This window comes from Rhinopithecus bieti, unplaced genomic scaffold (assembly GCF_001698545.2).
Source record: "Rhinopithecus bieti isolate Rb0 unplaced genomic scaffold, ASM169854v2 scaffold_7684, whole genome shotgun sequence".
In the NCBI taxonomy this organism is placed as follows: domain Eukaryota; kingdom Metazoa; phylum Chordata; class Mammalia; order Primates; family Cercopithecidae; genus Rhinopithecus; species Rhinopithecus bieti.
Window position 1 is genome coordinate 1778985 of NW_016806071.1, and position 13861 is coordinate 1792845.

Genomic DNA, 13861 nt, shown 5'->3' on the forward strand with positions numbered 1-13861 from the left:
CCCGCCTCAGCCTCCCAAAGTGCTGGGATTACAGGCTTGAGCCACCGCGCCCGGCCTTGTTGTTGTTGTTGTTTAAAGTGCGAGTTACCAAACTGCATGGGTTGTTTGAGTTGGCTTCCTCGAGTCCAAAAAGTGGATAAGCATTGGTGAGGAAGGCCTGGGCGATTGGAACCCAAATGTCAGTCACTGTTATCTGTGACTCAGGTAAGAGGTCTCTGGGTAGTTTTTAATCTTTGATCACAAAATGGCCTATAATGAACAGAGAAGAGTTAAAACCCAGTTCCCCTGGAAAGAGGATTGCTGTCCTGTTCATGTAAGAGCTGCTGTTTCCAGTCCTAGCTCCCCTAGGTGTGTAGACTTAGCTGGGGAGAGCTAAGTCTCTTGGAAAAAGAGCCTTAATGGTCATCTCCTTTAACCCCATCATTGGATACATGGGGAAACTGAGTCCCAGAACAAGAAAGGGCCCTGTCCATGGGCTCCCAGCTAGGAGCTTCTGAATCCAATGTTCTTTTCTCTCTTCTTCCACAGGGGACTTCTAGCCCGTTCACCCACCACAGCCCTGGCGTGCTGTGGGCCTCGGTGAATGATGAGGGTTTTCAGGGGTTTTGGTTTTGGGTTGTTAGAGAAAACATGAGACGCTTCGCTGAGTGCCTCAATGGAGCTCCAGCTCAAAGTTGGAAACCGTCAGGAGAGGCCGATTCCTGCAGTCTGGAAAGGCCTGGCTCCGGACAGTCAGCTTCTAGCAGGTCTTTGAATAATACACGTAGTAATCATGATTGGGCCACGGCACTCCAGCCTGTGGGACCAGGTCTCTAATTATAATAATAATAATAATTTCTAAGGGTTTTTTTTTTTCCAGTTACAACTTACCCTTATTCTAGATCCTGCCAATACACCTGCTGTATGCCTCACGTTGTGCTGGGTCTCAGAGACAGGAGAAACAGGCCCCGCGGCCGCTGAGCTGCAGGAGCGTCGGTACAGGGATTCAGTGTAATGTTCATAAATATGGGTGGGGGGAGGGTACCTTGGTTTAGATTTTGTGAGCAAGTTATTTCTGAGCCTTTCCCAACCTCTTAACTCTTTTGTTGCCCTATACCACTGGTTGCTGCTTTTCGTTTTCTTCTTTGTACTTTTCTGTCCTTTTTTTGTTATGAGCACATGTTTGCTTCATAATCAAAGGGGAACAGCAATAACTATCAAAATTCAAGGCACAAATTTAAGCACTGCAGGACGACTTAATTTTGCTACTGGAGAAGCTTTAAATGATAAAGGCGTCTCCTCAGCTTCCTGCCCCTTAGTCACTGCTAACATGGTCTTGTTTTTTTGTCCTTCTTCATTGGAGAACAGCAAAACTCTGTCTTCCACCCCACATTTCAGAGAATTACACCGTGCATTTACTAGAACCATGGTGACCCTGGCCATTGCATTCAAAGAACCGTGGACTACCCGCTACCTCCAGTTCTTAGAACCATTGACTCAGTCCTGATCTCATAGGAAAATGGTATCTTAGAGTGAAGGAGCCTCATAAATAAGGCAACAAAGCACTCGCAGGTTCAAGTTTTCATTTAAAAATTTTGTGTAGGCCAGACACGATGGTTCGCACTGGTAATGCCAGCTCTTTTGGGGGCTGAGGTGGCAGGATTGCTTGAGGGCAGTTCAAGACCAGCCTGGGCAACATAGTGAGACCCCATCTCTACAAAAAATTTTAAAAATTAGCTGGATATGGTGGTGTGTACATGTATTCCCAGCTACCTGAGAGGCTGAGGCAGGAGGATCCCTTGAGTCTAGGAGTTTGGGGCCATAGTAAGCCATGATCGGGCCACTGCACTCCAGCCTGGGGACCAGGTCTCTAATTATAATAATAATAATAATTTTTAGTTTTTTTAAAAAAAAATTATAACTTACCATTATTCTAGATTCTCCATATGTAATAAGTCAAATACCCAAATAGCAAAGGACATGAATGATTTGCCATAAAATTAGATCTACAAGTGGCCAATGCAAACCATTTCAAAAGGTAATGACCTAAGAGGTAACTCCGAATACCAAATACCAAAGGGGTACTAACTGCCAGATTAGCAGACACTGAGATTTAATGCCTGTTATTTCATTGGTTAATAGGCTGGGTGTGGTGGCTCATGCCTGTAATTTCAGCACTTTGGGAAGCTGAGGTGGGAGGATCACATGAAACCAGCCTGGGCAACATAGTAAGACCCCGTCTCTAAAAACAAACAAAATAAACTGGTTAAATAACGGTACCTAAGAAGAATAAAATTGTTAAGGGTAACACCAGTCTCTGAAAGAGCCTGAAGAAAACGTAGATGGGTGTTTACCTCACCTCACTTTTAAAACAAGTCTTTTGCTCTTGCTGCCAAGGAGTGATTGTTGGCTGTTAATCACAAAAAGTTGCCATTTTCACAGAACCACTGACCACAGAGAAACAATAATGCAGCCAGCAGTAATGCAGCTAATGGATAAGCTGGCGATTCCCCCACAAGGCCCCATCTCAGATAGTGCCAGGCAGGGGTGAGGCACGGGCAAGGCAGGGGCCCGTGACCTCAGACCTCGGTGATGGGGAGATCTGCAATCCCAGTTTTTGGAGATGCTTGAAACTTGTAAACACATTATAGGATGGTTGGCAGGATAGCTTTTGCAGAGAGGGCTATTTTTCTGTAAGCAGAATCATTTTGAAAAGTAATATGCAGCTTGCCCATTCTCTTCACCTGGGTCTGCTCAACACCCACTGTATGCCCTGCTTCTCTGTTTCCAGATTCACAGAGCTGTCCCAGCTTACAAAACACAGCCCATTCTGTTACTTTATTCCCCACAATCCTGGTGAGGAGGTAGGACAACAGCTAACGTATTTTTTACAGGAAGCAAATTCAGAAAGTTCAAGTAGCTTGCCCACAGTCATCCCACTTACTAGTAGAGGTGACAGTGCTGAAAACCAGGTGCATTTGTTTCCCAGGTCTGTCTGTTCATTTTGTTGCATGCAGTGTATTAGTGGGATTTGCACATTACCTCATTTCCTTCCATCAGAGTTGGAAGTTAGAGGTTCTGGTTCCTTTTTGTTTTGTTTTGTTTTGTTTTGTTTTGTTTTTTTGAGATGGGGAGTTTTGCTCTTGTCATCCAGCTTGGAGTGCAGTGGCACAGTCTTGACTCACTGTAACCTCCGCCTCCTAAGTTCAAGCGAATTCTCCTGCCTCAGCCTCCCAAGTAGCTGGGATTGCAGGCGCCCACCTCCACGTCCAGCTGATTTTTGTATTAGTAGTAGAAACGGGGCTTCGCCATTTTGACCAGACTGGTCTCAAACTCCTGACCTCAGGTGACCTGCCCATCTTGGCCTCCCAGAGTGCTGGGATTACAGGTGTGAGCCACCACACCTGGCGTCTGGTTCCTCTTTTACCACTGATGAAAGAGAGTGGCTTCTTGAAGGTGGTGATGGGAGGCTGTGTTTCTAAGAGGAAAAGAGGCGTTCTGTTTCCTACCCCAAGGGGCTCATTCCTCTTCCAGAGAATCAGTCAAAACCCTGGGCGATGATAGATGATCAAGTTTCACTTTCTCAGTCATGGTGGGGTTTGGGGACCACCAAGGTTGGAGGTAGGCTTCCTGTAGGAGGAGCCCCTGGAGGCCTAGAATCAGTGGGAAGGAGCAGGGCCCAGTTCCAGGTAGGACTGTCAGACTTGTGACTTCCTCAGGGCTGGGGCCCAGACGCCTCAGCCTCACCCCCCGCCTGTGTGAGCACGGGGCCAGGCGCAGATGCGCCGACCGCCTTCAATAGGTTGCACACAGATCCTTTGGAAGGAGGCCAGGCTGGGGAGAGCAATGTCTGCTCACCCCTGGGAGGCATTTGTTGTGGCAGATATACCAGGCAAATGCCAGAATAGCGGCGTTTAAAGAGAAAAGGAATGACAGTCCCCCCACCTCATGAGGCCCTTCTCTCTCATGAGGCACCTAGGACCCTGCAGGGCAAAGAACAGGCTCTGCCCTCCATCACCCTCTCCAGTAGTGTTTCCCAGTTGGTCTGTTCACTTATTCATTGAGTCATGGATATTTATTGATCTTTTGCTTTATATGACATGCCAACCATTTGCAGAGGGCACAGAAATTTATAAATCACTCGCCTGCCAAGAGCTTCTCAAGAGTAGGTGGGCAGACACGGCCCAGGGCCATATAATGCCAGGAGCAGCCACTGCACGTTGGCCATGCACCCCTGCTCTGCACTGCAGGAAGCACCTTTGGCACTTTGTCTCAGGCTGTCCTTGCAGCCTCCCTGAATGGTGGACATTGCTCCCCCATTTTATATTATTATTATTATTATTATTAGAGATAGGGCTGAACCTTTTGGGCTCAAGCAATCCTCCTACCTCAACCTCCCGTGTAACTGGGACTGAAGTTGTATGCCACTGCGCCCAGCTAATTTTTTATTTTTTGTAGAGATGGGATCTCCTGATGTTGCCCAGGCTGGTCTCGAACTCCTGGGCTGAAGCGATTCTCCTGCCTCAGCCTCCCAAAGTGCTGGGATTTTAGGTGTGAGCCACCATGCCCAGCCCTCCCATTTTAGAGATGAGGAAAAAGAGCCTCGGAATTAGTTCCTTCCTCAGTGGGGGCCGCACCTGGGAATTGAGTCCAGGTCTGAGTGTATAAGCCCTACTTGCTTCCTGTCAGTGGGAACATGACACTTCCCTGGGATGCTAGGAGGGATATAAGTAGAAAGTGGCCTGTGAGGAAGGTCCACAGGGAATGCGGGCAGATGGGGAGAGCCAAGGCCAGGGGTCAGAACTCTGTGTCTCTGGTTGGGGGTTTGGCCACTAACCCTCTGCCTTGTTGTCTCCACAGAGTGCAGCAGCTGCCCCGAGCCCTGTGCTTGGCAACATTCCCCCCAACGATGGGATGCCGGGAGGCCCCATCCCGCCAGGTTTCTTTCAGGTACGTGCGGGGCCCGTGGGTCTCTTGCTCCACCTTGTATTCCAGGCCAAGACCCTGGGCAGGTGGGAGGGCGGGAGAGAAGTAAGTAGCTCAGTTTGCCATGGTCTAAATACAGTTGCTTTATGCTGGTTCAAATCCTTCCCTTCCCATTCCTTTCACCAGCCCTTCTAAAAGCTGAGAGGGAGAAAAAGATGGGAAAGCAGACACCTCCTGCATTGCCTGCACTTCTGCTGGAGTTTGCTTTCTTCATGCCAGCTTTGTAGGTGCGACACAGTCTGCCCCTGGCCAGGGAGGCGGTGGGGGCTGCTTCCAGGCCACTGTGGAGCTTTCTTTTAACAAAAGACTTTAAAAAATATCAGTAAATCGTTCTTTGTTTCTGTTTTGTTGCTGCTGCTGTTGTCATTGTTTACTTTGCCTGTCCAAACTACAAACCTTAGGCGTAATCTAAAAAAAACACCAAACCCCACCATCCTGGCAGGTCTCAGAATCCTTTCCCTCTGGTTAACCACTTGATTTTTTCCGAGTGTGATCACAGACAGCATCCCACAAGCATCTGTGCCCGTGCTCTGCCCGCCACAGGCAGGAACAGATCCCACGTGGGTCGAGAGCCTGGCCTTCTCCAAGAGACACCTTGTTCGGCTTTTTCTGGGGTGTGTGAAATTGGGCTTTCTGTTTTGCCGGGTTGGGCACGGCTGCCACTCTCTCTGCACCGCCTCCTCCATCTCTACCTTCTCCTCGGCGGTTCATGTGATTTAAGCCAACTTGAGACTGGGAAATGCCATCTTAGAGAGGTATAGTGTGCAGGGCTGTAAGGAACTTTTATGATGACACTCAAGATCATAACATCTCTCACTTTCAAGCCTGTCGGCAGCTGAGTTTGAGAATCCGCCCGAGTTCCCCACACCTTTTGAAAGATTGGCACTCCCAGATAAGAACATGGAAAGAGCTGTTACGTGGAAAGGGAGGCAGAAATTTCTTCTGTGCAGCCCTAGAATCCAGAACTAGGACCAGTGAGGCAAAGTCCAAAGACACTTTTGCTTGGTGTAGGCCAGAATTTAGCACCCGGGCTCACCCCACATCAAGGCGGGGGGCTCTCTGGCCCTAGATGCATCTGAGCAAAGACTGACAAACATCTCCTAGGAACGTTAAAGGGGTTTCCCTCTGGGAGAGAGATGACCTGGAAGATGATTCTACTTGGCAAGATTTTGTATTTGGGTTGGTGTTAACTCCTGAGAGAAGAGGGCTGGGACATGCTGCTCACCAGCTAAGAAGGACGGCAGTGAAATTCAGGTGTTCCCCAAAAACAGAAGTGGCAAGTCATGTGATGGTGGTAGGAGGAGAGAGAGGGACGCAGGATGGCCATTGGGAGCATTGGATGGCCACATGTGGATCTGTATGCATTCCCAGAACACTGCCAAAACTGGAGCCTTGTCCAAGGGGTGGAGATGAGCGTAACCCCAGAAATAGGTGTGTGAGCTCCAGGTTGGGACTGGACCAGGCATTGCCAGGGTCTCAGCTTGGGGCAAGGCTGCAGACATATTGAAGATGGGTTGAGAGTTAGAGCTTAAAATGCTGGAAACCCATGGGCCCAAGAAAGGCAGGAGCCAGCAGGGCTGCTGTCCTTCTCCCAGGGAGGAAATCCAAGGGGCCAGTGTGTGAGAGGCTCATACTCACCAAGGCAGGCATCTTCTTGGCCACTGCAGATGGCGCCCCACACCCATCAGTGGGCCTTTCCCACTGGCGTTCTGTCCAGTTGGGAATTCTTTCTAGGCTCACATGCCATAGATGCTCTTGATACAGTGCAGGTGTGGCTTCCCTGTCTGGTGGACCCACCCAGGTACTGTGCTTCATCTCTGCATCCTGATTGAGGCTGCTTGCTGGCACCTGGGTGTCCGGTGCAGATTAGACCACTGTGGTAGAAAGAGATAGACAATACCCAGTTGTATGTTTTAAAAATAGGCCATTGACTTCTATTTTGGCCTGACTCTAGGACAAGACTCAGGTCTGCCTGATATGTGGGCAGCTCCCAACTTCCTGCTTTGGTATAATCATCCATGGCTAAGGCCTAATTCCAGGCATACTTCTTGGGCCCTCCCCTGTGACGTTTGGGTTGTGTGGTCAGAAAGCCAAGACTAATTCCTGTCCTTATTTAGCCATTACTAGCCACCATCAAACAGAGGTAACTTTTGGACCTTCTTGACTTGAGGTCACCTCTGTTTCCCAGGCACGGCATGCCATCAAGAGCTGACGGGGTCATCCAGCAGACAGCAGAGAGCAATGGCTTAGCCTCTCTGCTTCCTGGGTGATGTTGGTGATTCCTTTCTCTCACTTCCTGGCATCATTTCCCCATCAGTCACATGCAGGGGGATGGGCTAGGCCAGGTACCTGGCCTGGTCCTTCCCGGCCATGATGCTGAACCGCTCAGGCTGGGATCACTGCCAAGGGGAAAGGGTATCTCTCTGGAAGGAGGTACTGGTTGCCCATTTCCGGAGTAGGCCTGCTTACAACAGGAGTATTAGCTATTGATTGCCGGCCCTGCACCTCACTAGTATTGCAGGCGGCCACTCTGATATTAGAAGGGAAATAGAGATGGTATCGAGGATTTTATCTGCTACCAACAATTGCACTCCTTCCCCTGCTTGGCCAAGGCCTGGGTAGGAAACTCTGCCGCAGGAAGGCTTTGCACCAGGGAGTCAGCTTGGGATGGCTGAGCCAGCTATGGCCAGACCCTGGCCTAGGGTGGCCAGCCCAGTTTTCAGGTCAGGACTTCACCCCTAGCTGGTCCTAAATGTAGAAGCCCCAGGCCTCCAGGTTGGGTGGGAGGGAGCAGCCGCCCACCTCCATCCCGGTCCCTCAGTAAGCAACACGGGGCCTTGCTTCTGCAGGCCTCTGACTGCCAGGCTTCAGCTCCTGGGGTCAGAAGTTTTGGCCATCCACACATGAGGGTCTGCCGTCAGCTTTCTCTTCTAACACTTCCAGGTTTCCAAGGCGGGCAGTACTTCTCCGGTCCCATGGCATGAGATGTCTCTGGTAGCAAGTTAAGGTCTGGCAGGGAGGTGCCTTGGAAATTGACCTGGCCACACCTCACTATTGGGGAATAGTATGGGGTTCTTGGGGTGTTGGTAGAATTTAGCAACGGCATTCTACTTCTGAGTTCCTTTAAAAAAAAAAAAAAAAAAGACTGCCCTAATATTGGCATCCTCAGCACCTGGCATATACTAAGGATGCAGTAAATGTTTGAACTGAGTTTATTTGTATCGCTCACATTACAGGAGAGGAGCCCAGGCAGCCCCAAAGCACCAGATCCAACATTCTGATCAGGAAGGGCCTAACAGGAAGCTGGCTTGGGAGTTCAGGAGTGGTGTTCTGGTGTTTTGCAGCAGGGAAGGACAAAGAGGACTTGGCCGCATACTTGCTGAGTGACCTTGGGCAAGTTGCTCCTCATCTCTGGACTCTAGTTTTCTTACCAGTAGATGGAGCAGGCTGGACCAGGTGGTCTCTGAGGGCCCTTCCAACTTTGATTTTCTGCTTTGGATCCAGATGGATTTTACATAATCAAACAGTGGTGTTTTTTTTTTTTTTTTTTTTTCCACACAGCTTAGCTTGGTTGGGCTGCACATCTGGCGAACCCAGCTTGGCTTTGGCCAGTCTCACTGATCTGGGTGGGTCCCCTGGTTCCTTGGTCCTTAAGGGGTCACTGTCCAGTAAGAATTTCTAAGTTCCTTGGCCCTAAGGTGGTCCTAAGGAGGGCACTGTCCAGTAAGGATTTCTAAGTCCAAAACAGGACTCACAAGAGGGCAGGGGTCATGGAGAACTGAGCATTGGGTACAGGCTGTTTTTCTTCTTGTTTTGTTTTTAAATTCCAATAATTGTTTTCAGTTACATAGTGTTTTTAAACATGCAACTTACTTTCATTTTCATCACAGTGTTTCTGCAGAGAAGGCATGCAGATTGGAAAAGTGAGACTCAGAAAGGTGAAGGACTTGCCCGAAGTTAACCGGGGGCTGTAATCAGAGTCTAAACCCAGATTTCCTGGTTCCTCATGGGGTGCTCTTCCACAAACACTCCAAAGTCCAAATGTAGATACACATCTGATTGGACGGTGGAAGCAGGGAGAGTAGAGAATTAGAGAAAAGGTGGGAGAGACCAAAAGGAGATAGACAAATTGTAATTCTTATCTAAAGAAGTAGCAAATAAGTTTCCATTCAAATGCCAGCTCTGCTTGATGTGTGGTGGCTGCTCAGAACACCGTGAGAATGATTCTGAAGCTGTTTGTCCAGGCTCAACAGATAGTGACTGGCAATGTCTACCATGAACGTGAATGTGTCAGTGGTGGTACACGTCCTATTTGCCATCCCTGATCTAGTCCAAGCTTCTCATTTATAGATGGGGAAATGAAATCACAGAAGGAGAAAGGACTGTGGTTATGACTGTCACTGGCCATCTCTGATATGCAAGGCATGGGGCTTGGTTCCAGGCTCGAACTGAATCAACCATAGTCTGCCCACAGGAGCAGCCAGCCTAGCAGAGAGACTGACAGGTAATCCATGCTCTGTGGCAGGACAGAGGACAGGCCTGCCTGCCTGCCAAGCTGAGAAATCAGGAGGGCATTCCTGCAGGCAGTGCAGCCCTGGCCGAGATGGTGTCTGGAATGAGGTGGTTGACAGGTGCTCAGCGGGAGATGAGGCTGGAGAGGTTGCCAGGCAGTTGTTGAAGGACCTTGTTGAGTGTGGGCTTGATCCAGTGGGCAGTGGGAAACCAGGGCAGCACTCTGGGCTGGATAATGTCTTGGCTAGATCTGTGTTCCAAAACAGTTACTCTGTAATTGTTCCAGTGGCTTCATGGAGACAGGGACGTGGGCACTGTGGCCGGTGCTCAGGAAGTAGCTGACTACCTTGCGATCTCTGCTCACTGCAACCTCCGCCTCCCGGGTTCAAGTGATTCTCCTGCCTCAGCCTCCTGAGTAGCTGGGATTACAGGTGCTCGCCACCACGCCCGGCTGATTTTTGTATTTTTAGTAGAGACGGGGTTTCACCATGTTGGCTAGGCTGGTCTCGAACTCCTGAGCTCAAGTGATCCGCCCACCTCAGCCTCCTCAGGCTGGGATTACAGGCCTGAGCCACCACACCCAACCAGGAAGTAGCTGACCATCTTGATGATGGATGCTGCGTGACGGGGACCCAGCAGAGGTCACAGGGTTAAAGACTGCCTTCTCTGGAAAAGTCCTGGAGGAGGGGTCCCAGCTCCTGTTGCCAAAAGCTTAGCTCATCCTGCTTTGAACATCTAGATACTTGCCACCTTGGTGAAGGATAGTAGGGAGTATTTGACACATCCCTTTCCGTTGAGTCCTCATTCCTGCCAGCCAGGCCCACCAGCCTTAGAAAGATGTTGAGGTTCCTAGAGAACCCTTCCCATTAGTTATGGGGAGAGGGCAAGGAAGAGCAAATACTGTGTGTAGCCCAAGAGCCAGAGATACGACCTAGACAGTAAGAGAGGAGAGAAATATGCATGACCCAAAATCTTTCTTCATCTCTGCGGAAGTAGCTGGGGTTTCTCTGGGAGAAGGGCAGCCTCCTGAGGGCTCTGATGACTGTCTTGAAGTATCTGAAGTACCTGCCATGTATTCAGACATTCTCCTGTGAGCCCTCAGCCCCAGCTTCCAAGTCCTTCAGAGAAGAGAAAAGGGAAGCCAATTTGAATCATTGCATGGAAGACATTTCTGTCATCTGCCAAATTAATGATGAAGTGGTGAGCTGCTTGACAGTGGTGGTAACTAAGCAGTGGCAGGATGCCAGTGGAGAGCCTTGGGCACTGTGAGCTGTGGGGTGGGTGATGTGTTCACTGGGAGGGTCAGAGCCCAGTAAATGAGAACATACCCCTGGCAGCAACTGGGGCAGTTCCCAAAAGCTGAGCCAAATGCTGTCCATTTCCTGCCCTGCTCTCCAGCGGGAAGCAGAAGCCAGCAGAGGGAGCGGACATTCCTCCTGCCAGAAAGTTGCTGCGGCAGGAAAGGCCTCTCTGTGCTGACGAGGACAAGTTTTGTGACAAGTGGAGACTTGGGAAGAATTAAACCACCTTGTTTGCTTTTGGTTTCCAAAGCCTGTTACTAGTGGAAGCTTGGTTGCGGGGTGCCGGGGTCCCCACCCATCTGACAGATGGTGAAGTGAAGGCAGGGCAAGGGAAGGAGCTAAGCCTGGATCATGTGAGACCCGGACAGGCTTGCTTGGTCATCCCTTAGCCTCTTGGTCAGACATGGTGTGTAAGGGCAGGGACCTGTCAACCACCCAAGAGGTAGCCACGGACCCTGCCCTCAAGGGGCTCGTAGTCTGGTGGAGAAGGGGGCAGGCAGTGACTGTGTGCCACGCTGGAGAGGTTGACAGGAAGAATACTGTCGGGGCCAGGTGCGGGGCATAGCCAGTATGGCTTGTCTGGGGAAGCCTCTCCGAGGGGCTGACATTTGGACTGAGGAGGAGGAGGCAGTTGGCAGTGAATAGGGGTGGGAGAGTGTGCCAGGCGAGAGGGAGCCTGTGCCAGGATGTGATGTGACGGGGCAAGTTTGGGGCAGGGGCCTGGATGGCAGACTGGGGTGTGGAGATGGAGCCAGGAATAGACACAGGAAGGACTTAAAGTCGGGGAGAGCCATGGAAGGTTCCTAACAAGGGGAGCAACGCAGTCCCAGGAAGAGGTTCCATGGCCTGGAGGGGCTGGGCCCTTGGCTGGCTGGCCAGTGTGGAGTCCAGCTGCATTCCCCTCTGGAGGTGGCTGTGACCCGAGCAGGAGTGGCGGCTGGGTGAGACTGAGGGCAGCTTCCTTGCCTGTGGCTGGTGGCCTCTAGTGGATGTTGGAACCTAAAGGAGGCCCAGCTTGCTGCCTGCATAGGTCAGGGGCAGGAGGCAGGTGTGGCGGTGAGAGGCCGAGGCTGGTGCTTGCTATCTCAGCAGACCCCTTACCTGGGGCTGCCCAGCCTAGCCCTCCCCACCCACCACAGACAGTGCTCTCAGGCCTGAGAGTAGAACTGTCTGATACCCTCTTATGTTAATAGTTGCTGGTGGAAGCACTCTCCAAGTTAGAAAACCTGTCCCCTGCTGTGATTTCATTTGACTCTATGAGATAGTCTTAAGAACCAATAGCATTCCCACCGCATAGATGAGAAACTGAGGCTCAAATGGGCTAGTTGCTCAGGAAGACAGGCCTGGATGGGTCTGTGGGATCTGCAGCTTCTTGATAACTGCCTGTCTGTGGGGGAATAAAACCCCCTCCCCATTCTGGGCCTCCCCTGGCCCTGTCTGCTTCCCTGCAGGTGGGGGAGTCTGTCTGATAGATGTGGCCTCCTACTGGGGAGGAGGACGGAGGTGCTGTGTCAGGGGTGGATGTGTTCGCTCCTCCAGGGGACAGAAGCACCACCCCCTCCTGCTCCTCCGCCATGCTGTCCGCCTCCAGACTGACAGAAGGCAGTGTCACCCCTGCTGAGAAGGATTAGAGAGGAGGCGGGGCGCCCCAACTGCTGGGCTCCAGGCCACAGTTGGAGGTGGAGAACCACTGCTCTTCCCCACCCCTAGGCCCCACCTGTTCCAAACTGGCTTGGCTCTGGGAGCGGCAGCCCCCACCTGGTTACTGTGATGAAGCCCATTGCAGGCTCTTGAGTCTGAAGCCCCGTCCTGGGAGTGGGACACTCTGGTTGGAGTCCAGCCCTGTTGCCAAATCCCTGTGTGTCTTCAGGGAGCCAGCCTTCCCTCTCTTGGCCTTAGCTTGCTCCTCTGTCCAGTGAGGGGGTGCTGGCCACTCTGAAGCACATGGGTCTGGGCTGGTCCTGCCCTCCACAGTCTCCTGGCCAGTGAAAAGAGGCCTGGGGCAGAGGAGAGGGAAGAAAGCCTTTTTTTGCTTGCCAACACCTCCCCTGCAAAGGTCAGGCTGTGCTCCCCTCCCTGCCCGGCAGCCAGCCTGGTGCCTAACGTCTGCCCAGCGGCAGATGACCGGCACTGGGGCTCCTAGCAACAGTGGACAAAAGGTTACTCCTGACGTGCCAGGCTGCCTCAGCGGCGGCTGGCTCAGCCCGGTCGCCCTCCCTCTTAAATAGGAAAAAAAGTTATGGCCCTGACTTGTGTGCGTGCCTGTGTGCACGCATGCCTGTGTGTACGCATGTGGACATGTTTGTGTCTGCACACTCGAGCCGCCTCTCCCTCCCCCTCTGAAAAACGTGAACTCCACATGTAGCACCGTAACTCTCACTGATGAAATGGAAAGTTGAACATAAATCAATGTCTGCCGCCCAGTTAGCTATGCATCAGCAGGCAGCGCCTGGGAGTTTTGCTCGGTAACAAAGCACCCAGCGGCTGCTTGGGCCTCGACTGCCCCCTAACGCAGAGCCAGCCCCATGCCACAGAGCCCCGCTGGGCTACACACCACCTCTTCCTGGCCTCCCAAGCCCGGGATGAGACTCTCACTCGCCTCTTTAACGTTTTGAGGGAGGGAATGGGGAAGGAGTCTCTGGCCTCTTGGATTTGGGAGGCCTGGGCTCTGTTCTTGCTGCGGCTCCTGGCCAAACCCTCAAGTGAGGCTGTAAACTGACTCCCGACGCTCTGGCTTCTGTGGATCTGATACTGGAAGGATGGGTGTCAGTAGCTGCCTTCACCTCATGCTTATTAAGAGCTTGGGCTGGTTTATCCTTTCTCCTTTGGACCTGAGTTTTTACTTTGCATTTTCTTAGAATGGAGTGATTTTCCCCTGTGCCTGGAAGCTGCTCTGCTGCAGGTTGGCAGCTCTCCCAGCATGGTGCCGTGGCTGCTTCCTCTGCCCCCACGAGGTCCTTATGCCCCTCATAGGGGGACTGTAGTGGAGACTCCTGCGGGGCTGGAGAGTAGTTTTGGTTTGTCTCTTCATAGCTGACTGAGGGGTGGACTCTCTTTTTGCTCCTGTCCCCACCTATCTTCTC

The 13861-nt window shown here is 51.5% G+C and overlaps 1 protein-coding gene across 2 annotated transcripts in view; it reads left to right on the forward strand.

The window, feature by feature from the left end:
- SSBP3 (single stranded DNA binding protein 3) overlaps nucleotides 1-13861 on the forward strand; it is a 186701-nt gene that overhangs the window by 128374 nt on the left and 44466 nt on the right. For both annotated transcript variants that reach the window (XM_017874520.1, XM_017874519.1), the window contains exon 5: nucleotides 4840-4929. In XM_017874520.1, the coding sequence (XP_017730009.1) occupies nucleotides 4894-4929 (36 nt within the window). In that variant the 5' untranslated portion in view covers nucleotides 4840-4893. The remainder of the gene's footprint in view (nucleotides 1-4839; nucleotides 4930-13861) is intronic.